We start from the raw sequence: 26,567 nt of genomic DNA on the forward strand, positions 1-26,567 counted from the left end.
TTGTGGAAATATAAGAAACAAGCAAGATAAGATAAGATAAGATAAGATAAGATAAGATAAGATAAGATAAGATAAGATAAGATAAGATAAGATAAGATAAGATGAGATAAGATAAGATAACTTAACATAAGTAACCTGCAATATTATGAGTAGAACTCTAATGCTTTTCCTCATTTATTTAACATCAATATAGGATCAAGGTCTCTTGTTTACAGCTGTTTCATCTCCAGTCATGTGCGTTGCTCTAGATACAGAACATACATGTACGGATGTTAGCTTTACTGAGTCGAACGCTTTTAAGCATGCCATGGAGAATGTTAATTTTGTAATGATTTGTTAGTTATTGATTTTGTTTTGTCGCTGCTGAAGCCATGCACCTCAGGTTAAAACTTACTAGAGGGTATACAGCGAGTTACAAGAAAGGAAGGAAGGAAGGACATTATTTGAATTCTCTAGTTTGGTAATGAAACTTGGTGATTTCGTCTATGTTTTGTTGTAAGTTCAGGAAATAATTTGGGAATAAGTCATCGTACCAATCAAATGTAGTTTTGAGAACAATATGTGTGTTTTAAAAGAGCCGAGGCACCACTCATCACAATCCAAAAATAGCTCTTGCACGCGCTGCGTGCCTATATTATATTATTTTCGTTGCGTGAACTTTGTTTTAATTAACTTTAAATTTAAATGATATTGCCCTCAAGCATAAAGAATTTATTGCTCAAACAAACATGCTTTTAATTATTGAAATTTTTTTTGGAAGGATATCAAGCGTAAATCAAATATCACATTATGAGGAGTTCAATGTTCACTGCTTTGTTTCCGGCATACGTTCAAAGTAGTAATAAAAATGTTTCTTCCGTAAAACAAGAGAGAGAGAGAGCAACCAAACAGAAACAAGTTTGTTCTCATTTAACAAATGGCGTTTTTAGTTTTTCGAGAAACTATGATGCATGCAGATATGTTTCCATGATAACAAAACAGTTTGAAACAAAATGTCTTATCGTTGCGACAACAAACGATACTACAGTTTGAAATGGAAAACCTTAAACAAAACAACTGAAACACAAAACTGCCAATAAACATGAATCATATTTTGTTTAAACATCCCAAGTCATGATTGTGTCTACCCCGCCCCATTTTAAAATCTATTTTGGTTTAACAAAAGTGATAATTTTAGCTAATACTTTAAAAATTGCTTGAATGGCGGTTTTTGTCATGCAAACTTCCGTTTTTGGCGATTAATTAGCGTTTTGAGTTCAAAGTGTCTATAAGGTCATTCACCGGAGGTAAGCGATCAGGGGTACCCTTTTTAAGGACAAACATGTAGATTATTGTGAAACATTCAACTTTAAATTGAGTCAAATCAGTTGACTATAAAGTAGCCAACCTTTTAAATTCATTCAAATCATTTGATTACAAAGGACATATATTTTTGCACGATTCACGAAAATTCTTTGATTGGATTTCAAGTCGTTTCAAATATTGCATCACTACTTTTCAGACAGCTTGGCTAAAAGGGAGGAGTTGTTACTTGGTGTCTTGATTAACCGCAAATTTCCTTAATCAGTTTATTTTTTAAACATAAACATCTCGGAAATCAATGCATAGGTTTTTAAACAACAAGCCAAAACGTCGGGAACATCATTCCGTGATCAATTGAGTTCTTTTCATTGGAAACTGATGGACTGAACATGGGACTTTGGTCTTAAATCAAGCACAAAAAATCTGACGCAATTCAAACTGCACAGTCACTCCACGTTTGAGTGAACTTATCTGTTTGTTGCATTTATTGACACTACTCTCTTTATGCCAGCGCTAAAAGAACAACTAATTAATTAATGAATCTACTGCGGCCGGGGTTAATCTTTTTCAGTTCCTTTTTCAGAGATGACAAGTGCTTCAGACGATAATGGCTTTTGAAATTAAAACAAAAGAAGTCACGAGTTTTGTAAAACCATTAGTTCTTTATTGTTTTATTTCCTTGCTTAATATATGCGATAGTCAGTGTGCATTACGCAGCCTTGTTCATCGTATTTCAATATTGGCTCTTGCTTTCTTTGCTGGATTATTTTAGTCAGTGTCTTGGCAAATCAACTGGCATTCAATTTTTTGTCGATCATTCAAAAGTTGTTCTGCATTGAAAATCAAAAATGAATAAAAGGGACGAAATTAATCCATGTATTTTGTCTGGCATCAGAAAACAGTTATCATATGTTTTATTTAAAAATCCTGAATATTGCCGATTACTTCGCCCCTATTCCAAGAGCTCTTTTGTAGCACTAAATGCGATAATTTTGACTACTACTTTTCCAAATTGCCGAGAGGAAGTGAGAGAGGTTCTGTTTGTCACGAAGACTTCTCATTGACAATTTGCGATTTTAAAATTTAATCTTTTGAAGTCAAAGTGTGCATAAGGTTAGGAGAAGATGGAAAGAAACCAGGAGCAAATTTTGAGGAACAAATAACTAGATTTGGGAAAAAGGAGTACAGTCAACTCCCTCTATCGCGGACACCCTCGGGACCGCGATTTAGTGTCCTTAATAGCAAGAGTCCGTAATAGCGGGAATTCAGTCAAACGTCTGTAATTTATTTTTCCGGGGATCTAGCTGCTGTCCGTGTTCGTAATGGCGAGGTGTCTGCAAGGCGAGAGTTGAATGTAGTCTTGACCCAAATTAATTGATTGCACAGTACAGCTATTTCAAAACGAAACACGAAAGTTCTTTAATTGTGTTGAAAGTCATTTTAAATATTGCATTACGATTTCTCAGACAGTTTTCTTGTGGGATTGTTGCTTGATATTTTGATTAACGGTAAATTTTCCTTAATCAGTTTATATTTTAAACAAAAACCTCTTTGCAAAAGCATGCAATAGCTTATTAGTATATAAGCTTAAATGTTTCATCATAAAATAACTTCAAATTTGCAATGCAAAGATAGAGTCCTTATTGTCAAGTTCTAAAGTTACGCTTAAAGAATCTTTAGTCAAAGAAAATTGCACATTTGAGCGAGTTAGTTGTTTGTTATATTTATTTTCTATCCATTTCTATACGGCCAGTCTTAAAAGAAAAAATCTCGACTTATAGATGAAATGTTCAAGCTGCCCTGATCTTATATATATTTTCTGCTTTTTAATTGCTGACAAGTGAATGAAGGAATTAAGTGGCTTTTGGAGGAGAAAATGATGTCATTATTGTCATAAAATAATTCCTTCTTCATTGTTTTATTTCATCACTTAATATATTCAATTGTTTAGCGAGTGTCTGACGTCCATCTACCGTGTATATTAGCTCTCCTTTTGTTCTGCATTAATTCTGTGTTTTTTGCAATTGAGTGGCATTCAATTTTTGTTGATCATTCAAAAGTTGTTCTGAAAAATCAAAAAGACGAGAAAATAGGCCAGACCGGCGAAATAGACTTGCTGCGTCTGAAGTCAGAAAACAGAGAAGAACCATAGATATGATACCGAGCTTAACATTCCAAAACACGCATGACGTCATTCAATATGGCACTTGCTCCTGTCTCTGTTCATTTCTAAGTTTATAACTTAAGACACGATAGAGGCTGTATGTTTTTAGAAAAAGTCTTCTTCAGGGTCTTTTTGGGTCGAGGTACTTAAAGCTGAAGCAAATATTTCACTTCCAGGATTTCAGTCAATTTAGAAGCAATAAAGATACAACCAAGGTCAAATAAACGTCTTTCATCAGCACGTGATTTTCTTTGTCTCTCAATATTTCGTTTAGCTAGTAAAAGCTGAAGGACAATATATTCAGAAATGTTACTCAATTACCCATGAAAAAGAACTGAACTGGCTATAGCAAATGAGTCCAGCCATAACAGACGATGTAAACGTGCGTTTTTTGGCATGAATTGAAGAAAATTCCAACAACGAAATTGGAAGAAGGCTTGGAATAAGACGTAATGGAGAAACATAATTCACGATTTGTCTGCAAACATTTCATTGGAGTTATGATGTCTGTTCGCTGGAAGCTCGTTGTTAACCAGCAATATTTTATTGTTAATTAGCAAACGACTACTGTTTGAATCGAGTCACTAGTGTAAAGCAACTCAAACGTTTTGAACAAAATATTTTTTTCGTTATTTATTTGTTTAACAAGGCACGTTAAGTCTAATAGTTTTTCAAACGATTACATCATGTTCGGCAAGTTCTAAAAGAAAGTTGGAGTTATGGTTTACTGTTTGAAATAATTATTTGCTTGTAAAAGTCTTAAACAGTTTATTTTAGAAAACATAAACTTCTTCAAAAAGATTACCTACAAAGAATATAGCGGAATTTTGTGAAAGCACAACAGAACCCTCCCGTAATTTTAACATGTAAACATTGCAAAAGAAAAGTGAACGATAGGGACCCGACTATATGGTGAATTTCAGCCCGGGCTGAGGTTACAGCCTGCTTAAGGGGCCTGAGAATTCAACCCGGATTTGCTAACAAATAGAACAGGGTTTGTACTGATATGGAGAAAGTTCCAACCCGGGTCGAAACTCAGTCCAGGTGTAATATTTGGTCTTAAGCACACCAGGCAGCCTGGCGGTTCTTTGGTGGTTCTCCACAACAACTTTATTGTACAGCATTCTGTGTACTTAATATATTACACCCAGGCAGTGAAAGTCAAGTTATCTTTATCGTGGAGAAGAAGTGCTCCATTCTTACCCCAATTACGATGGTTACAACACCTTATTCATATTGCCTGGCTCGTTGAAAACGTGTTCAAGACTTGTATTTAATGCTGTGTTTTGTTCCCTTTGTTCAACTGATCCAAGATATATGTGTCGTAATAAGTAGAAGAATAACTGATATTCTCTCTAACGATTCCATAGAGAGAAAAGCCGACATAAAAGCGAACTGATAATCTGTTCAAAGTATTCTTCATTATTAATTTACTATTAAAGATGGTTTTTTCCAAATGAACCCTAAGCCACGTTATGCATATAAAAAATATAGTTACCGTGACCGGCTCAAGGCTATAGAATAAAATTAATCGTTTTCCGTTGCTGAAGGTTTCCCTGTTCCTAAACGTCAGTTGAAGACAAACGTTTGTCCTCATAGTCAGTTAGAATTTGTTGATTCATCCGGAAAAAACCCTATTGTTTGAATCCATTTGCGCTAATAATTTGGGTCGTCAACTGTTTTTTCTAATAGATCGTAATTTCATTGCTATGTGCTGGAATTTATGAAATGTCATTATCCATGAACTGAAAAGAAATACTACTTTGCCTCGTTCATTCCTAGTCAAAAAACAGTTCTGTTGTACATGCACCGTCATTGAGTTCAAAGTCTTCAAAAAGCATTAAGAAATGCAAATAAAGCGTTAACTGCAATATATCGAACTTACAAATTAATTAGAAATACAACTGATGTAGATTCAACTAAATTTCGTGCATCAATTACAAAAATCGAGTCTATTTCGGGCTTTGGTTTCTAACAGTTTTTTTGTTTCGCTAGAGAATACGTACAAAATGGTACCGTCATCGAGAAACAGGAAGACTATTAAAATGGCTAACAACTTGATCTTGGCATCGTGTGTTAGCGATTAGTGGCCATTACTTTCCAGCTACATGTCATCGACAATCATAAGTTCCGGTTGTGTCTTTACATCTCGAGTTGCAAATAGTTTGGCCAGTCAGATCAGAGTTGTGTATAAACGTCCAAATAAACTCAGTTGAACGATAAAATACAAAAAGCAGAAAAATGTGACGATACAACTCCTCATTCTAACATGCTAACGATCGCAAAGCAATGGCAAACTGCAGACTCACCGGTTCAGTTTGACTGCCGTAAATAGAGTCTTCATTAGTTCACTCTGCTAGCTGGGTACATAAATAAAGGGCTTTGAGTTGTATCTATAGTCAATAATAAACAAGAATGTTCTCTAACAGGAAAAAATTTGGTCAATTTCCTCGGCCGGATTCTCTACTGAAACTAACTGACAAGTGATAGTGGCTTTTCAGGCAATAACTAATCGCCTGTTAAGTTTCATTCCGTTTTCACATACTTAGCCTCATACGCAACTTCCTTCTGGCTTCCCTCCTACTGATGACTGGCGATCCTGAATTTTCCATTTTAAATCGTGGACAGCCATTGAAAGAAAGCTGTCTTCATTCTTTTAGCCTACTACATTTGATTCTCGGAATAAAATAGCAACTTATAAAACAATAACTGTACCCACTCAGTTGTGCGGACTTTTTGTTAGAAATATTTACACGTATGCTTAGGTAATATTTTTTGCTAGAAAAAGGAATTAAAGATCGTTAAAAAGATTCTGGGGACCGGTTATTAAAACGAGGTCAATCCAGTTTATCTTAGTAGTTCGAATAGTCAAACATTTTACTGTAAATATTGCCAAGAAGGCAAAACGCAGTGACTAGAGTGTTTTTACTTGACCCGTGAAACAGAGAATAACAACTAGTACCAAATAACTACAAGTAAACAAAAGAAGACAATGGAATAAGCAGGGGCACCCAACGGATCGTTTCGGTAAATTATCTGCTCGGAAGGCCCTTAATCCCCTACAATTTTCTAAAAATAATTTTCGCCTCGAACTTTCGTGATATGGGAAATTTAAGGCCTGGTGTTTTCGGATTGATAAAAATGTCGTTTCGGTTTCCGAAAAAAGGTCAGCTAAGATTTTCGGAAAGGGAATAAGACCCAAGTTTAGCAATTTCGAAAAGACTCAAGTTCCCCTAGAATGACCGAACAGATAAAAATATTATAGCGCTGCTTTAAATGAATCTACAGAGCTTTAAAGCCACTCCAGATAGCCTAAAATAGCGTCTCAAAGGATCTGAGAGAAAACTGCCATTGGGTGCCCCTGAATAAGGGCTTGATAGCGGGTAGTATCCTACTACTTATTTCATGGGTTAAGTAAAATCACTCTATACACACATTGATCTACTTTAATAAGGCGAACAACTAATAACCAGATGCATTTATAGTTCTTAAGCCATGGTCTACCACAGACCTCATTCTAAATGAAAGAGATTGGACTTCGTTTCCAAATAACGATATTGTTATTTTTGAATTCAATGGTTTATTTGTTTGCTGCCGTTAATTGAAGATTTAAAATGGTTTTTCATTGAATATCATCCTGCTTTGTCATGCTGAACCGGAAACGGAGGACATTACTCGACGGAAACTGTACGGATATCATTGCATTGCAAAAAAAGCAGTGACTAATCACTGATTGAGCAACTAATAACCAGATACATTTATAGATCCCATTCTAAATGAAAGAGATTGAACTACGCTTTAAAATAACGATATCGTTATGTTGAATTTAATGGTTTGTTTGCATGTTGCCATTAATTAAAATTTTAAAATGCTTTTATATTCCTTAGAATATCATCCTGCTTTGTCATGCTCAACCGGAAACGGAAGACATTACTTGAAAACTAGCTTAACAAGTTGAAAACTGGTTCAACAGGTTGCAAAAGGTGATAACGGAGTGTTTCAACAGCACGTGATTTTTTTTGTTACGTCAATATGAAGGTTATGGATGCTGAGAACAATTTTATTCTTGATAAAACAATAACTGACTCAGAAAGTCAGAACAAATAGATTGTGGGAACGAAATACTGTATTCAACGTTGTCTCAACGTCCTCTTTTAACAGTCATTTAATTTTGTTAATCTGTTTTGACCATTGTATAGCTGCTTTTTCCAGCGTTTCGATGCCGCCAAGATGATAAGATGACGTGATAAGTAAAAAAACTGCTGCACGACTGAAATTAGTCGGTTCAAGAAGTTGCTGCTTGAGTAATGGCGGAAGTATTTAACGTAGTTCGGACAGCCTTTATACTGGAACTGCTTGTCGGGTTGGCCTAAATTTAATCTCTTCTTGATTTTTAAGGTCTAAACTTTAACTCGAGGCCCAAAAAATCTCGTTAAAAAATTTTCGATTTTCGTCCCAGTTCCTCTTTACAAATAATTGTAGCTTGTGGGGACCGTGAGTAATAAGTTGTAAGTGTAATCCTTGCCCGAGGCTAGAGTCATTCAAAAAAAAAAAAAAAAAAAAAAAAAAAAAAAAAAAAAAAAAAGAAGCGATATTGATCCCTGTGGAATTTTAATGGTTTATTTGCGTGATGATATAACTTGCAATTATCAATTGTGTTATTATATTTCTTTAAAGAGGAAGTGTCATGGGGTTTTTACCTATTTTGTTAAAAATGGTGAAACAAGACCTTCACTTCAGCTACAAATAATTCTAGAACAACAAGAGGAAAGAAGTCAACGCAATTCTTGTAAAGAACAACTCATAATCTGTACTAGCGCATTTTGGACACAAATTTCAAATCCATTCCGACCTTTTATTGCAATGGGGTGATAATTTGTAACATAACTAGACAATTATTTTTCTTGTTCCTGTTGACAAAAGAACATTTTTTGGGTCTTGTAATGGCACCAAATTCGCGTGATACTTTCCTTTAATAGAGAGCACAAGTTCTTTCGTGGGTCAACTATTTTTATTACTTTACTTAACTTAATGGCATTTCCATTACATTAGCGACAATTACGACATCAGTAATGGCAAGGCCATGCAAAGACCCACAAAGAAAAGACTTTACTACGACTTTATGTCACCAGTATGGAACAAACAAACAAGAACAATAATAACAACGAAACACACTGTTCTTTAATGTCTGTTAGTTTGTGTCCATGCCGTTATGTTATCATTTTGCTTTGTCATGCTCAACGGAAACAAAAATGCCAGCTAAGCAAGTTATAAATAAAGAAATTTCATCCGTTAATTACCCGGTTGTAAAATATGACTAAGTATAAGGTATGAAACTCACAAAGAACCAGTTTATCAAGTTCAGAAAACGTTTCTCCCTTATTTGTCTTTTATAGTTAAACTCCGTCCGTTCGTAAATCTATTTTCAAAATGTTTTTGTAAGTTTCTTTTCAGCAAAATTTTAACCTGATCATGTTTTTTTTTGTTCACCATGCACATGCAGTGTCATTAGTTAAAATATAGATCTTGTCTGATGAAATAATATATCACGTGCAAAATTCCTTTCTCTCAGAACAACAAAGTGGAAAAGATAACTTGAACAGCAAACAATAGAGTTGTCCGATCCAATCCGAAAACTAGGGGGTGGGGGGGGGGGGGTACTGGCCCCCTGATTTTCGTTCCTCTCGCTCCTTTGCGTTTCCCGGGGTACACCGAGAGCCTGGAACAGGCCAGATCCCTTATGGAGTTAATCTTGAAGGCCCTTCTATAGATGATATCTATACCCTAAAAGTAGACTTTATTTATGCTTCACGAAAGTTCCTCAATCTCATCACTTTATTACTTTTGGTGGGCTCTATTAGCTTGGACATAAAACTAAATTGTCAATTGAGCTTTTAAGAAAATTTTGAGATCAATGTATCTAGAAATGGTAATAAATTCGCCATAAAAAAGAAATGGGGGTGTTTGTAAGCGAAATGAACACCGTAAAGATGCCACAGTTTATGTTCTAGGAAGGTAAAGATTTAAAGACTTATTTCCAAAAGTTGTCATGATCAGTGAATGAAGAGCGATCGTCATTGTGAAAAAGGGTCATTTCATCCGATTGTATTAACATCCACTGAATTTTAGGGTCACTGCAACAACAGTTAGTCACTATTGTACTAGTTTACTGACGAATGTTCAAATGGCTCGGAAACTATTTGCGCCCTAATAGATAGTGTTTCTGTTATTCGTTAGAGAGCATACTGTTTTAGCTGTAACGTACTTGAATTTATGTCTTTTTCATTGTTCACGAACTGAAAAGGACTCCTAGTACAAAGAAGTACTGTTTTGCTTTGTGAAACCTAGCATAACAAATTTCAAAGTTACAGTTAAAGTCAAATTAAACATCGTTCTAATTCTGTTGCTTTTAAATTGTATGCATAAGTCTTGTCCATGACATTTATTCTGAGAGCCCTCTTAATACTGACGGACACCCGGATAATATGGACACTTTTGTGTGTCCCTTTGGCGCTCATATAATAACCGGGTTCCAACTGTATTCATTTCTACTCCCCACCTATGCAGCTACACAGTTCCTTTGGAAACTAACCTCCTTATATATTTGATGATAAGACGAGTCATAAGAGCACAAAGTTATTTCCCTGAATGAATGTAAATATATGAAACATATATTTTGAACGGCGAATGAAAGACCAAATAGAAGGTTGCGAGGATCTTTCTTCTATTTGTTATTTCCCTGAGTTGGTTTGCTCATTCCTTTCAAATATCAGTTATCGTGACTGATTAATAAGGCTGTGTACAGCCGCTAGCCGCGCCCATGCTGCGCAGCCTACTTATTAACCAATCAACTATTTTACACAGTCTTCTCTTCAAAATGCTCATGAAAAGAGGGCACGACTGGCTTAGAACGTGCTACAAGTAGTGCTTCGGAAACTCGTATGTAGATGTTTCCAACCGACAAAAAATATTATTTAAAATCGAATGTCATTGAGAGAAGAGTTGCATCTGACCGAAGCTCGGAAACTTGGCTAGAATCACTCAGGAGCCCATGCAGACGAGAGAAAGTGATCTCGTTGTTGTAGGCTCTACCGTTTTGTTAAAGCAAAAACCTATCAGGCTATTAACTAATTAAAATAACGACTGCAGCAAACCTTCCAATATGAATGTGACGCCACCTTAAGAAATCATCTAGTTTTATCGCTGTGTTATCACTCGCGACTGTTAAAATGTCAATCATCCCTTCCAGCTTAATTACCTGTAAGAGAGAGAGAATATATTAAGAACACGAAAGATTTTGGGAGAACAGTTTCTGTATGATAGAAATCTTATGATAAACGGTAAAGAAGGTGTGAGATTTCAATATGAGTGTTAAGAGCGCGAAAATGTTTATTATCTATATTAATTGCTGAGAATAAATAGGGCGGATCAAAACAAACTTTGTTTTTAGCAAAAAAGTGTCAATATTGGAGTGCAATCAATATAGATACTTTTTAGGTTTGTGGGTTGCACACCTCGTTACTATGTAATATTTCTGTTGCTCCAGGGCGTTGCTTGAACCGGACAAACACTAACGCCACGCCTCACACAGGCTATTTGTGTGACACAACAGAAATTTCCTTTGGAAAACTTTCACCAGTGGTGACAAAACCGTGTAAATGATGTGCAAGTTTCTGTTTTCTCAACTGTGTACACTGAGACATTAGACTTGCTTGAGGAAAGTGGGTCACGTTGCGACTAAATTTTTGTATTAGTCGATCCATAGTTTCACACCGAATGTTTTTTCGCTTGTAATATGCATGTGCATAGCGTCCACTACGTGTCCACTACGTGCAAGGTGACTTGCATGGAACAAACGCCATAACCTGGATTAGCTGAGGTCACCGGAATGTGAAGTAATACCGGAGGGAAGTTTTAAAAACAGACTGATTTCTCCGAAATTCAGGTATCCATATTGGACGTGACATATATGTGATAGTTACTATCACTGATAGTCCGGGGGGGGGGGGGGGGGGGGAGGGGCGTGCTCTCCGTATAGCTCACTAAATGGAGAGCCCCAGCCCCGCACGAAAGAGGACAGGGCCCTTTTCGTCCTCGTAGTTTGCGAAAGGGTTGCAAAATTTGAATATTTCTTTTTTTAGTATTTTAATGAGTAGCAAAATTAGACCGTGAACCGAAAGGGCAGCAATCTGAAAGCCAAGTAATTGAATTAAATCTAAGCGTTTGAAAGTGTCACACAGAAAATAAGTAGACTTGTAGGGCTGGAGTTACCTCACAAAGATTCAGTCCTTAGCGCTGGCAGTAAAAAAGACGAGGCCTTGGTTTATCTTTGAAATATTAGAAAAGAGTATAATTTTTCGTTTTATGCATGTTAAAGTTGGGTATCGATTCGGCCAAAAAATGGTTTGTGAAAGAGGTAAGGGGTAGACCTTCCGGGCGGTGCCTCCCCATATGAACATAATTAAGTACCGGCTACCCCTCCCCCCGCCCGCCCCCTCCGCCCCCCACTCGACTCCCGGGCCAATAGTCAGTTAGCTATATTGCACGTGAAAGTTTTCTGGGAAAGGGCAAAAATTCGATAGTACATGAAAAGGCAATTCATAGAAAACGCAACCAAACGTGCTGTGGTGCATGCTGTCATTGGCTATAAAAAGCACGGTATTGTCTTTCGGAGGTCAGTATTCGTGGATTTCGTAACGGACAGCAGAGATTTCATTGAGCAAAATGGGAAGTTTTGCAGCGTTAGTTTTCAGTTCCTGCATTGTTGTAAGCTTCTGCTCGGTTCCTTTGGCGGTCGACGAAAACGACTTTATCAAGAAAAGGGAAAAATGTGGGGAGGTGAGTAAATTCAAGTTGAAACGTGAGAGGGCTCTACCGTACTGCTTTGAGAGCTGCATGAACTGAATAATTTGCATAAAACTTATCGAGGCACCGAGAGAAAGAAATTACACATAGATATGTTACTAATGGTTAAAAATCAAGACTAATCAGATACGACAAAGCTAACATTTATCAGAGGTAACGAAGGCTAAGTGAAAAGGGAAGCAGGTACTCTTTGCTCGATTCTGTTGTCAAATATATATCCCAGTTGTATCCTCTCAAGGCACGCTTTTCACTTTTCGGACAATCTTTCTGTCTCCGGTATTATTATCCTTCACAGTACACCGCCGCCTGAAGGGATATGTTTGCTAAATAAACACCTACTGGACATTATACCTTCCGAAATAACCGCCACGAGAAACGTGTCTACATCGAAGATCATCGAAGGTTTTACATTCGCCTGTACATGTTTGTTTTTCAGTACCTGACCTACGAGGACTGTCTGAAGGAAGCGTACGCGGCGGCCGAAGAATGCAGGAATTTAAATGACTCACAGCTCACGGTGAACATTTACGAGATCTGCAGTGACTATCAAGACAAGTTAAAAAGGCTCTGTTTAGCTCACTGTGCCAAAGGTTTGTTGTCATTACTTCGTGACATTGCGTGACAGTTCGTGACGTTTGCGCTTCTCCCGTGCGCTTGGAAAGGAATTGAAACGACTGCTACGTAGGCTACTTCTAATTCCAATCGTAATTTAAAAAAATAAATTTGTAACGGCGTGTGCTCTCTTGATTAGAATCTGATAATCTTACAGTAAACGCCATGTCCTTACGTGACTTTGATTCATGACCGTGGTACCACGTGACACTTTAATAAGGCTAATCTTTTTCTATTTGTCTGTTACCATCTTCAGCATCCTGCGTGGATTGTTTTCACAAAATGGAAAAGATTGAGGAAAGCTGCGATATGTTTACCGAAAAGATAAACTGTGGCCTCAATGCTACAGCGAAGGAATGCAAAGAAACGAAGGTGGCCCTCGTCAAGTACTGCAGCCACAGTGAATGTGCAGGTGATTACAGTGGTTTGTTGTTCTATTCACTGTGAACTACTAATTGATTTTACCAATCACAGCAATGCAAATTACGCAATGAACCAATCAGACCTTGAAGAAAAACATTTTCGGATTGGGCTGTACATGTGCAACACGGTTCTCCAAACCCTGACACTATTTCAGACCAAAATATCTATTTTGCCGGTACCCTTTTCAGACCTGGTCTCTACAATCCATACCCGTTTCCGTAAAATTCTTATCCGTTTTCATACTTTCTGATCAAAATAGTTAAAATCTATACCCTAGCCAAAACGGCTCAAACACCAATACCCTTTAGCACCACAAGTATCTATATGTAACTTATATAGGGGAGTACCACCCCTCCCCGGAAAAACACAATGGGCGTCAAGCGCGGGAAAAACATAGACGGGCGGGCGCAAAAGCGCGCGAAAACATGTAATCCTTCACCGATCACCATAATCAAACACCTCTTGTAATACAGTAACACCCGCATAAAGATTAAGAACCTCCAGGTTGAAATTCGTCATTTTAGAAACCTGTTATATAAGAACCTTACAATAAATAAATGGGACTTATTCAGGCTGATCTTAAAATGTAGGTTCTTAAACGTGGGTTTTAACTGTACTACCAAAATGTGCTACATGGTAACCGACTAATTGTAACATGACAAGCGCCATCATTTGATGCGCACGCAGTACTCAACAATTTCTTTGTTAATGCACATTAATTTTCAAATCCCAGCCGATTTAATTAAAGCCGTGCCATGTGATTTCCACCTAATTGTACATGCAATCCTGTATTTTTCAGTGTGCAAAGAACTTTACTGTCGCAACGGTGGGAAATGTGCCGGACCAACTGCCTCTTGGTGCGCATGCCCAGCAGGATATGGCGGCGCCTTCTGCCAAAAAAGTGAGAATGGCCTTGCCGGCTTTAGAATCACGGTTTTATCGCTTTTAAATAGAACTCTAACTTTTAAGTCTAGGGGTGGAAGTTTAAAGGTATATATCAAATACATAATATATTATATTCTATCGTGGTGTTGTTTCAGCCGTTTTCGATATTTTGAAAATGAATTTTGATTCTTGTTTTTATTTTTAAACTTGGTTAACGGTTATACTGCTATGATAAAAGTGCTTTTGATTGACATCAGCAATCATAGCAGATTTTCCTAGATTCATCAAATTGAACTAAACAGAGACTGTAACTCTTAGCCAATGATGCGGTAAGTTGCTTTGAAAAAAGATGAACCTCCTCACTTGAATTTGTCAGTAGTGCCAAGAATGGTAACATTTAAAGAGATTTGGAATCGCCTTCAAGTCAATGCAGACGACAAACGTTATAATCAGAGATTCGCATTTATGTTTTCTTGATGAGCACATAGATGAGAATAGGGCAAAATAATTCTGACCTTTGATGCTAACTCAAAACCTCTCAATTTTACTGAGAAACTGAAAACAGCGAGCGCAAAATAAATGTACGATAAACACGTTGTCATTTCTGCCGTTTTCAGTAAAAGTTATTCTAAATCTCTTTAATCGTAGCCGGCGGCCAGTAAGGTGTAAATTTTCTTCTAATTTTTCTTTTCCAGGCAAATGTGCAGGAAACCCGTGCAAAAACGGTGGCTCGTGTATCGGCGAAAACCTCTGTAAATGTCCATCTCTTTATTCTGGTGCTCAGTGCCAGAAAAAGAGACTGGGAACCAAAGAGAACCCCGCAGCAAACTCTCAGGCGATTCTCGACGCCGGCGATAGCCTGGGCAGCGGTATGTACTGGATCCAGCCCCCTGGAGAAACAGTCCCGGCCGAGACGTACTGTGACATGAGCTTTGCTGGCGGAGCATGGATGCTAGCAAGTTATGGCTACGTTCACACAACCTCACTCAATGCTAACACCAAGGATATACCCAACATGAACAATCCGTTTGGCTACGCATGGCTTCCCACCCAACGGAGTTCTTTAAATGGTGTTATTAATCTCCCACACGGCGCAGTTAACATGGCCAATAATGCCCGTTTCATGATCATGGCAGCGGGCAACAATCCAGCTAGCGGGGGCATTGATACATATGCATATGTGTACCGTATTTATCTAAAAAATAACCCCTACAAAATTACCTTTGCAAATCATAACCGCTATAATGGCGGCCAACCGGGTCGTATGCATGTTCAAGAGTTTGTTATTGAGGCCCTAAAGGGAGAGAGTGGGACATATATAAGACATGCGCTGGCGGAGTCTCTGGGGGTGACATGGGGCGACTCTTACCCTACTGGTTACGGGTTTAACGACAAAACCACTCCATTTGCGGCCTTTGACAAGGGACCCTTTTTCCCAAGTGTTCATGCAGGGTCTGGACGTAGTCCCTGCAGTGGCTGCACCCCAACAAATTTTGACCCCGATGTGCCGGGTGGGTCTCCTCACTATACTCACCGTGGATGGTACACTGCTAACGGCTATGGAAAAACAGGTCAAACCTCCATTTGGTTTAAATAAAGACACATTTCTGAGCAACTAAATGTTAGCAATAAGTCGCTTCTACTTAAAGCATATATCTTTTTTGTTGAATTGGAAGAAGCTACATTGTAAACGGTTCTAGGTAAGGAGGTTGCCCAATCCTCCAAGTCAAGGGCTCATGTTTCAAATGTACTGGCGTGATCAGGTCTTTTCAGGTCAAACCTCCATTTCATAGAGGGGAATTTTGATTACAGTAATTGGTCACTAAGACTGGTCTGCAAGTAAAGAATGTATTGGTAACTGAAAAAACGTTATAATACAAGCATATACTCATTTCATTGTTTTACCCTTTTTCTTGACTCCACTGATTAGTTTTCCTTTACGCCCAGATCCGCAAAAACTTACAATTGAAAATAATAAAAAGCAAGGATCTCTTTTTGTATGACAGAGAAACGTAATATTTACCTGTTGCACGAGAAATGACGTTTCAATGGCCACTGGTATTTCTTTTTAAGCCTAGTGAACAAATGAGAATGATGTATCATTCAGTAATGACACTCGGTGCAGCACTCGGAATTTCTTTTTCCGAGTGCTCCCATCAGGAGTTGAACCTAAGACCTTCCGATTACTAGTTCGGATGCTCTACCACTGAGCTACAGGAGACTCTTGGAAGCTAAGGCCATTAAACCAGCTTCGATTCATGGGCGAAAATCCTGCATACTGCAACGATTGGAATGTCAATGAGTGGCATATGCGCAATGAAAGGAAATGTGATGTAATATTTTTTAACCCTGGTGAACAAATGAGAATAATTTATTACTCAGTAATAACACAGGCAAACTCAGAAAAAGAAATTCCGAGTGCTCCGATCAGGAGTCGAATCTAAGACCTTCCGATTACTAGTTCGGATGCAATTGAAAAAGAAAATTTCGTTAAGAACGATCTGATAAAGAGTGATGCATACAGTCATTGACCCGGTAGCAATGAGCAGGATTCAGCAATCCGACAGCAACGGTATGAACATTTTTCCCGTCGTTCACCCTCCAATGTTAATGTTTCTTTCTCAAATTTCTTATTGCTACGTTTTTGTGTTCGTTTTCTATGTTGTAAAGTTAGCTATTTTACTCATACCTATTGCCAAGTCGCATTTTCAAATTGTAGCGGTTTTTTTTTTGTTAATTTAGCCTAAATTTTTATGGTATCTCATTTGCACCCCCCCGCCCCCTCCCTCTGTTTTGAACTGTGTGACGATAGGGTCAGTTTCTAAAATATCCTGAAGAAGAAAGGTCGTGCCTTTCGAAATATTGGAAGGGAAAAATATATTTCCCTGACCGTTAAATCAGCCTTGCCCTTTTTTGCAATATTAAATCAATAGACTATTCTTTCTCTTCTATTGCATTTTTTGGACTATCCCAGAAGGAAAGTTTAAGATTTGACACCCTTTTTTGACAGTGTTCTCTCTACCTTTGTAACTTAGCTGTAAAATCAAACACGTTTTGACACACCACTGATATTATTTCTAAGCCTGGTAAACAGCTCCAGCCTAAATTCTCAAGCCGGAGGATTGAAAATGAAGAGAACTTTCAAGATCGAGGAAAAACCAGCAATTGCAGTGTCAACAAGCAAAACATTTTGTATAGATTTCCAGCTGAGAACCTGGCTACGAGGAAACACTTCTCGCCGCGGCAAACTTCCGAAATTCTCTTTATCCGGGACCTAAGCTAAACACTCAATCTGACTTGATTCGCACGAAAATACTTACTCATGATAAAAAACAAAAGATTCTAAAAATAGTTAATGCACACTTAAACTGTTTTTCTCTACACTTAACTACCGCTCGCTAAACTACCTTTTTGTATTTTTAGAACTTGAAAATGATATCATGAGAACTTCGCCGAAAACGTTCAATGTCTACAAAGAAAGTGATAAATATCTCTTAGCTTTTTCATCTGAAATTTGCTTGTGTGGATTAGGCTTGAAGTTCTGAACGTGATGGAAGGACAGGTCCAGATGCTTCTAACCACTCAGGAATATTGACCCAAGGCGAAAGAGTGTATTAAATGGCATAGAACAGCTGGATTTGGCATGAGTAAACTGCAAATTCGACTCTTGTCATTATTGTTCTTTCTGGACTTAGAATGCGAAACACCCTGTTAGGTGGTTAGTTTTCTCTACTAGCCTTTGGAGTGTTGCTGGTACATGCAGGTGCCGAACAGTCAACTCACAATGCACAGTTTTGCAGTCCTTGTTCTCAGCTCCTGTCTCGCTCTAAGCTTCTGCTCTTCATCTAACTCGTCGAGCCATCATACAGACGTTGCACAAGGAAACAAAACTTGTCAAGAGGTGAGTGCATGATTCAAGCAATAGTTTGCGGTTCACCTAACCACGTACCACCGCCTAGAAGAAGAAAATCTTTGTCCACGATTATACGTTAACTCTTGATATAATGTGAGGAAAAAATCGGATCAGTATAATATGCACTTTCTTTGGGTAAAATAGGTTATTAACTTATTGGAGAAAGACAGTCATACTTACTGATACAGGCATACCGATATTCATTATGTTTGGCAGCCCTTTTCTGAATGATCTGGGAGACAGTTTTCTGAATGTTTCTTTTTGGGAGAATGTATCAGTTTTCTGAACGTATCTTTTGGGAGACAGTTCTCTGGATGTATGTTTTAGGCGGCAGTTCTCTGAATTTATCTTTTAAGAGACAGTTTTCTGAAAGTATCTTTTGGGAGACAGTTTTCTGAATGTATCTTCTGAGAGACAGTTTTCTGAATGCATCTTTTGGGAGACAGTTTTTTGGATGTATCTTTTGGGAGACAGTTTTCTGAAAGAATGTTTTAGGCGACAGTTTTCTTAACGTATCTTTTACGACACAGTTTTCTGGGTGTATGTTTTGGGCGGCAGTTTTCTAAATGTATTATTTGGGAGACAGTTTAATGGATGTATCTTTTGGGAGACAGTTTTTTTGAATCTATCTTTTGGGAGACAGTTTTCTGGATGTATCGTTTGGGAGATAGTTTTCTGGATGTATTATTTGGAAGACGGTTTTCTGGATGTGTCTTTTGGGAGACAGGTTTTTGCAGTTTTCTGGGTGTATCATTCGGGAGAAATTTTTCTGAATGTATGTTTTGGGAGAGAGTTTTCTGAATGTATTTTTTAGGAGACAGTTTTATGGATGTATGTTTTAGGCGGCAGTTTTTTGAATGTATCTTTTGGGAGACAGTTTTATGGATGTATGTTTTAGGGGACAGTGTTTTGAATGTATGTTTTGGGAGACAGTTTTATGGATGTATGTTTTAGGCGGTAGTTTTTTGAATGTATGTTTTGGGAGACAGTTTTATGGATGTATGTTTTAGGCGGTAGTTTTTTGAATGTATCTTTTGGGAGACAGTTTTATGGATGTATGTTTTAGGCGGCAGTTTTTGAATGTATGTTTTGGGATACAGTTTTATGGATGTATGTTTTAGGCGGCAGTTTTATGGATGTATGTTTTAGGCGGCAGTTTTTGAATGTATCTTTTGGGAGACAATTTTCTGGATGTATGTTTTAGGCGGCAGTTTTTGAATGCATCTTTTGGGAGACAGTTTTCTGGATGTATGTTTTAGGTGGCAGTTTACTGAATGTATGTTTTAAGTGGCAGTTTTTGAATGTATGTTTTAGGCGGCAGTTTTATGGATATATGTTTTAAGCGGCAGTTTTCTGGATGTATGTTTTAGGCGGCAGTTTTTCAATGTATGTTTTGGGAGACAGTTTTCTGGATGTGTCTTTGAGGCGGCAGTTTTGAATGTATGTTTTGGGAGACAGTTTTCTGGATGTATGTTTTAGGCGGCAGTTTTTGAATGTATGTTTTGGGAGACAGTTTTCTAGATATATGTTTTAGGCGGCAGTTTTTGAATGTATGTTTTGGGAGACAGTTTTCTGGATGTATGTTTTATGCGGCAGTTTTTGAATGTATGTTTTGGGAGACAGTTTTCTGGATATATGTTTTAGGCGGCAATTTTCTGGATGACTTATCTGTTTTAGGCGGTAGTTTCCTGGGTGTATGTTTTAGGCGGCAGTCTTATGGATGTTTGTTTTAGGCGGCAGTTTTCTGAATGTGTGTTTTAGGCGGCAGTTTTCTGGATGTATGTTTTGGGCGGCAGTTTTATGGATGTTTCTTTTGGGAGACAGTTTTCTGAATGTATCTTTTGGGAGGCAGTTTTCTGGATGTGACTTTTGGGAGACAGTTTTGTGAGTGTGTATTTTGAGAGAAAGTTTTCTGGATGTATGTTTTGGGAGACAGTTTTCTGAATGTATCTTTTGGTAGACAGTTTTTTGAATGTATCTTTTGGGAGACAGTTTTCTGGATGTATCTTGTAGGAGACAGTTTTGTGAATGTATCTTTTGGGAGACAGTTTTCTGGATGTATGTTTTAGGCGGCAGTTTTATGGATGTTTCTTTTGGGAGACAGTTTTCTGAATGTATCTTTTGGGAGGCAGTCTTCTGGATGTGACTTTTGGGAGACAGTTTTGTGAGTGTGTATTTTGAGAGAAAGTTTTCTGGATGTATGTTTTGGAAGACAGTTTTCTGGATGTATGTTTTGGGAGACAGTTTTGTGAATGTATCTTTTGGGAGACAGTTTTCTGGATGCATGTTTTGGGCAGCCGTTTTTTGAAGATTTGTCTTTTGGGGCAGTTTTCTGGATGTATCCTTTAGGAGGCAGTGTTTTGAATGTATGTTATAGGTAGCAGTTTTCTATATTGATGTTTTTGGCGGCAGTTTTCTGAATGTATCTTTTGGAAGACAGTTCTCTGCATGTATCTTTTGGGAGACAGTTTTCTGGATGTATGTTTTGGGCAGCCGTTTTTTGAATATATGTCTTTTGGGGAAGTTTTTTGGATGTATCCTTTAGGGGGCAATGTTTTGAATGTATGTTAAAGGTAGCAGTTTTCTATATTGATGTTTTTGGCGGCTTTTTTTCTGAATGTATCTTTTGGGAGTCTGATTTTTGGATGTGTCTTTTGGGAGGCAGTTTTCTGAATGTATCTTTTGGTAGATAGTTTTCTGAATGTATCTTTCGGGAGACAGTTTTCCAAATTTATCTTTTGGGAGACAGTTTTCTGGATGTCTCGTTCGGAAGACAGTTTTCTGTATGTATATTTTGGGAGACAGTTCTGGAGGTATCTTTTGAGAGTTAGGTTTCTGAATGTATCTTTTGGGAGACAGTTGGGAGACGCTTTTCTGAATGTATCTTTCGGGAAACAGTTTTCTGAATGTATCTTTTGGGAGACAGTTTTTTGGATGTATCTTTTGGGAGACGGTTTTCTGGATGTATCTTTTGGGAGACAGTTTTGTGAATGTATCTTTTTGGAGACAGTTTTCTGGATGTATCGTTTGGGAGACGGTTTTCTGGATGTGTCTTTTGGGAGACAGTTTTTTTGCAGTTTTCTGGGTGTATCCTTCGTGAGACATTTTTCTGAATGTATGTTTTGGAAAGGTGTTCATTATTTATGGGGAGGGGGGGGCTGGCAAATGGGGAAACGGAACGCTTGGAACTTTTTGCACCCCCCTCAATGATGAAGGATAACTTTTGTTGCCCCCCCCCCCCAGCTAGAAAATGTAAACGTTTTTGACCCCCCCCCCCCCCCCCAATGATGCATTTATTATCAGACCATACTCTCATCCTCCACTTCTTGCTTTAATCACCTGCTTTTTGCTTGCTTCACTAGCAGTAGAAGAAACTATTACGTATGTTAATGTACAGGTTCAAGTGATACAGAGTGTAATCACTAGTCTGGAAAATACCACAAGGCAGCTAAAGAGGGTGTTTGTGCAACTGGCAAACACTAAAAAAAAGTGGAGTGAGTAGGAGGCGGAAAGAGGCAAAGAGAAAGGCAAAACAGAGGAAAGAAAAGAGAAAAAGACTGTGCCAAGCTGCAGTTGTGGAGCCCTTGACTGGGCAAAGTGCAGAAGAAGTTATATTGCCACTGTCAGATGACATGATCTGCCTGCTAAACACTCACAGCCTTCACCCAACCGTTCTAGTGAAAGGCCTAGATCAACTTATTTCTGAGGGTGGCCTATCTGTTGATGCATCCAGTGAAATCGAAACATATCTAACTAGCAAATCCATTGAATGGAAACCATTTGCTGTGTAAACTATTGGTGTGACATTATGGTTTGATTTACTGTGGTATAAGTACATTAAATGTCATGCGGTTCTGGAGGAATTTAAAAAAACCCAAAACTAATGATATCAACCTTCAAACTTTTTTGTCCCCCCCCCCCTCTTCCCCAGATCCAGAGCAAAACCTTTCTGACCCCCCCTAAATAGGGGAGTAAACTTTGCTTGCCCCCCCCTCCCATTTGCCAGCCCCCCCCCCCCCCCCTCCCAATAAATAATGAACACTCCCTTAGTGCGGCCGTTTTTTTAACGTATCTTTTTAAAGGCAATTTTCTGAATGTATCCTTTGGGAGGAATTTTTCTGAATGTATGATTCGGGAAGCAATTTTCTGAATGTATCTTGCTGGAGGTAGGTTTCTCAATGAATCTTTTGGAAGGCATTTTTCAGATTGTATGGTTTGGGAGGCAGTTTCTCAATGTATCTTCCAGGAGGCGTTTGGTAAAGTAACAAATTGGCACGATATTGCCAGAGAGGAATTCCACGGAGACTTTCCTTATACCTTATTATGTTTTGTTGTTTATTCTAGTACTTGACGTATGAAGAATGTGAGCGGCAAGCAGCTGCTCTGAGCGGACAATGTCGCAAGTCTAACAGCTCAAGTCCAACCGCTGACAAGATTTGTGCCGAATTCGAAAGAAATTTGAACAAAATCTGTGTCGCTTACTATGCAAACGGTACGTGGTCAGGAAATCTGTATAAATTTGCAAGACAGTGTTAGGTCTAAGAAGTCGTAAAGGGTAATACTTTTGTACTTGGACTGGTGCAAGGATTCCGGATCATGACTTTTGTGAACCAAAATATGTCAATTCACGTACCTGTCAGTCAGAACAGGGGACGGTCCGATAAGTATTTTTATTTTTTAAGTCCGTTCTCTATCGCGATTTGAGATAATTTTAAGTATAATTTCTGTTATTTGTTCATATCAGTAACGAAAAAGATTTTAATATGAAGCTTTCAGAATCGTGGAATTTTGAAAAGCTATGGCCTAGTTAAAATCCATAACCGTATTACACCTAATGAATGTATGTTTCTGTGCGTTAAATTGAGCCGATTAAAAAAACAAAAACAACAACAAAGCACATACACACACAAAACCCAGGATAGTGGATAGGATTTGGGCCAAGATGTGTCTGCAAGAATACTGAGCTCTCATGAAATGAATATTCTGTCTTCTGTGCCGGGGTCTGCAAATTCTGTTACGAGATTAATATAGCTCGCTGTCTGCATAGTACAAACTTAATGTCTCATGTTACTTTTGTTCATGATCTCCTTTTTAGCATCTTGTCTGGAGTGTTTCGACAGAATGGAAAATGTCGTGGAAAGCTGTAAAAACTTTGCTAAGTTAGTCAACTGTGAACTCAATACCACGGTGAAGGAATGCGAGGAAACAAAAAATGCACTTACCAAGTACTGTAGCAGTAACCAGTGCCAAGGTGATTATAAACCTCTAGTACCCTTAATAGTTACACTGAAAGTTTCAGCTTACAGTTGTGTGACTGTATTTGGCTGGGGGAATATATACCTTCCCAATTTTTCCCATTGGGCTTCCGCGTCAGATGGCGCACACGGCTAGTTTAGCCTGAATGACTTTTTTAAGGATTCTTTCCATGCATAGTATTGTTTAGTTACCATATTGAATGATGTAACGATATTTGGACGGCACTAAACACTCAGGTTCATAGTTCGAGCTGCACAACGATTCCCTTCTAGATGTCGTGAATATAAATTGGAAATATGCTTGTATTTTCCAGTGTGTAAAGATCTTTACTGCCGAAACGGAGGGAAGTGTGCCGGAGCCTCTTCTGGTTGGTGTAACTGCCCACCAGGGTACGGTGGAGCCTTCTGTCAAAGACGTGAGTAAACTATAATTTCTTGAGTCATCTCAAGATGGCCCCCTAAAATAGTATATATCTACACTTGCAAACTAGTTACACTAAAGTGACCTTCCTGGGGACGCCTTATTTTCTTGTCTCGCGGTTTTTTGTTACGAAATTTCACAAGTGAGATACTTCCAATTGACCATCCGTTGTTTTTTGTATCGCAGGTATTTCCAATATCAGGCGCTTTGTTCCTTTTACTTTTAGGATTATCATACTAGGCCATTGTCATGAAAAAAAGTGTAAATTGTTTTGGCAATATTTCTGATTCATGCTTTGTTATCTCAAGCTTTCATCTGGGACTTTTTAAACCTCCATACCTTGTGAAAATAGCTTAGAGTATTGTGGGGTTGCTTAGTAGGTATTTCTAATATAACGTGATCTGTTCCTTTTACCTGTATACTGGGTTGCTCAGACAGTTTTTATCCCAAATTGGTTGTCTAATGTGTTATTTACAACACAAATTGAAAACAAGATGAAACGCGAGAAACACGCTGTTAATTTAAGTGTTTTAGTTCCATGTATTGGCGCCACACAAAATTGAAATAGAGTGACATCATTCTCGACTCTCGAGAGCCTTTCGACTTGAATCCATCAGTCAGGCACAAAGGAAAGAGCTCTGAAAGAACTTTAGTCCAGAATGGCCCATGATTTCCTTTGAGCGTGCGCAGACTGCTAAGGAGTTTGTGATCAACGCCCGTGTGATTATACAAGTCATGATAAGAAGCCACCTTACAAAAAGTGAAGACTAAATTTCAAGCCATTAAGCCAAGTTTTGGCAATGAAGCAAGTAAGCACACTTTGTTTCGTAGCTCTCGAGGTTATAAAGGGTGACTAATTTCTGCGCGTCTGTCCTGATTAAATTTTCACGTCACATTGAAATATTTTGTTTTTTATTTGTTTAAAGATAAATGCACAAAAACTTCCTGTAAAAATGGAGGCACCTGTATTGGCGAAAACAGATGCAAGTGTCCACCCCGTTATTCTGGCCCCAACTGCTCTGTCATAAAAAGCAAACTGGGAACCAAAGACAACCCGGCTACAAATGCACAGGCGATCCTCAACGCCGGGGATAGTCAGGGCAGCGGCATGTATTGGATCCAGCCCCCTGGAGAAGCAGCACCGGCTAAAACGTACTGTGACATGAGCTTTGCTGGCGGAGCATGGATGCTAGCTAGTTATGGCTACGTTTACGCATCGGACTTTAATGCTAATAACAAGGCGATACCTAATATGAATAATCCTCTCGGTTACAACTGGTCCCCCACCAATCGCAACTCCGCCAATGGTCTCATTAACCTCCCGCATGGCGCAGTTAAAATGGCCAACAATGCCCATTATATGATCATGGCTGCAGGCAACAACCCCGCCACAGGGGGAATTGATAAATATGCTTATGTGTATCGTATTTCCCTAAAAAACAAACCTTACAACATCACCTTTACAAATCATAACCGCCTTAATGGCGGACAGCCGGGTCGTATGCACGTCGTTAACTTCATTGTCGAAGCATTAAAAGGAGAGAGTGGGACATTTTCAAGGTATACCTTGGGAGAGTCCCTGGGGGTGACATGGTCCGACACTTTCCCTACTGGTTACGGGTTTAATGAACGGAATGCTCATTATACGGGCTTTGACAAGGGTCCTTTTTTCCCAAGTGTCCATTCGGGGTCTGGTGGAGGATATCCTGGCTGCACCGCTACAAATTATGTGCCCGATGTGCCAGGTGGGTGCCCTAACTACACTCACCGCGGATGGTACACTGCCAACAGCTATGGGAAAACTGGGCAAACCTCCATTTGGTTCAAATAAGGGGGCATTTTTCCAGAGGTGCAACTAAGTGTTTGAAAAAAGGGTTTGTAGCAGAAGCATATATATCTTCTAGTCAGTGTTTATCGTTTAATTGGACGAGACTGCATTGTATAACTTTTAGGTAAGGTGAGTGGTTTGCTTTCAGTAATGCACCGACGTTATCGGGTCAAACATTGAGGGATTTCTAATAATTAAGACAGGGATAAATTACTAAGTATAAGCACAAAGCAGTTGCTTTTTTGTCAGAAGCCATGAATTGTAATCTGCGATTAAAGAGAATAAATGTGCTGTTTTAATGTACCGCCGATATAATCGAATGCCGAATGAATTTTAAAAAAACAAACTTGATTTATCTCGAAAAGGAAACGAGAAAGATGTAATAGGACATTTTCGAGTTGCTTTGCGGAACCTCACTATTCATCATTCATATGCAAATAAAACTAATTTGCTCTTTCATAATGAGGTTCACAGCAACTCAGAAATGGTCTATTTTCATCGCGCCAAGTCGTCCTGTTGGGACAGATTTTTTCTTTGCCACGCTCTCAACAAATCATTTGTGTCACCATTTTTCTATATTCCTCACGCCGTTGGACACTTTCGACATTGCTGATTCTAGGAGTACACAGGACTCATGGCCATTTCAGTACTGGGTAACGGACATGATATAACTAGTAATAATCGTAGATTAGAGAGTGCGTTCGATGTCATCAGGCTCTTAAGCCCAGGCCAATCTCGATCCCAGGTTCTCTCTCTCTCTTTGTGATGTCAGACGCCCCTGCAAAATAATCTGCGAGGGATGTCAGATGTGCGTCCCAAGATCCATCGACCCATCCATGACAAGTCCTATAAAATCTCGACTCAAATCCGTATTAGGAAGCGTTCTTCCGTACGTCGAA

The 26,567-nt window shown here is 38.5% G+C and overlaps 2 protein-coding genes across 3 annotated transcripts; both read left to right on the forward strand.

Moving 5' to 3' along the window:
• Positions 1-12,126: 12,126 nt before the first annotated feature.
• On the forward strand, positions 12,127-16,147 carry LOC146465808 (uncharacterized). Of its 2 annotated transcripts, XR_014868176.1 has the most exons (6): positions 12,127-12,304; positions 12,768-12,921; positions 13,200-13,355; positions 14,166-14,267; positions 14,947-15,951; positions 16,015-16,147. XR_014868176.1 is itself a non-coding variant. In XM_085128076.1 (5 exons), exons 1-5 carry the CDS (start codon positions 12,191-12,193, stop codon positions 15,846-15,848), a joined length of 1,428 nt encoding a protein of 475 aa, XP_084984202.1. In that variant the 5' UTR covers positions 12,127-12,190; the 3' UTR covers positions 15,849-16,147. The 2 variants fall into 2 exon arrangements, 1 of the variants encoding a protein (XP_084984202.1); XM_085128076.1 differs by having other exon boundaries at positions 14,947-16,147.
• Positions 16,148-17,649: 1,502 nt separating this feature from the next.
• Positions 17,650-25,940, forward strand: LOC146465809 (uncharacterized). The gene is made up of 5 exons (XM_085128075.1): positions 17,650-18,152; positions 22,509-22,656; positions 23,260-23,415; positions 23,734-23,835; positions 24,767-25,940. The coding sequence occupies exons 1-5, from the start codon at positions 18,009-18,011 to the stop codon at positions 25,669-25,671; spliced, it is 1,455 nt and encodes a 484-aa protein (XP_084984201.1). The 5' UTR covers positions 17,650-18,008; the 3' UTR covers positions 25,672-25,940.
• Positions 25,941-26,567: the final 627 nt, after the last annotated feature.

The sequence above is a fragment of the Pavona decussata genome, unplaced genomic scaffold, assembly GCF_977016875.1.
Source record: "Pavona decussata unplaced genomic scaffold, jaPavDecu1.1 SCAFFOLD_155, whole genome shotgun sequence".
NCBI classification, from domain to species: Eukaryota; Metazoa; Cnidaria; class Anthozoa; order Scleractinia; family Agariciidae; genus Pavona; species Pavona decussata.

Excerpts from the sequence above, each read along its gene's own strand:
- LOC146465808 (XM_085128076.1), top strand. The coding sequence starts at position 12,191 with ATGGGAAGTTTTGCAGCGTTAGTTTTCAGTTCCTGCATTGTTGTAAGC. Across the intron at positions 12,305-12,767 it reads AAAGGGAAAAATGTGGGGAG|TACCTGACCTACGAGGACTG; the intron begins GTGAGTAAATTC and ends TTTGTTTTTCAG. Across the intron at positions 13,356-14,165 it reads CAGCCACAGTGAATGTGCAG|TGTGCAAAGAACTTTACTGT; the intron begins GTGATTACAGTG and ends TGTATTTTTCAG.
- LOC146465809 (XM_085128075.1), top strand. The coding sequence starts at position 18,009 with ATGCAGGTGCCGAACAGTCAACTCACAATGCACAGTTTTGCAGTCCTT. Across the intron at positions 18,153-22,508 it reads GAAACAAAACTTGTCAAGAG|TACTTGACGTATGAAGAATG; the intron begins GTGAGTGCATGA and ends TGTTTATTCTAG. Across the intron at positions 23,416-23,733 it reads TAGCAGTAACCAGTGCCAAG|TGTGTAAAGATCTTTACTGC; the intron begins GTGATTATAAAC and ends TGTATTTTCCAG.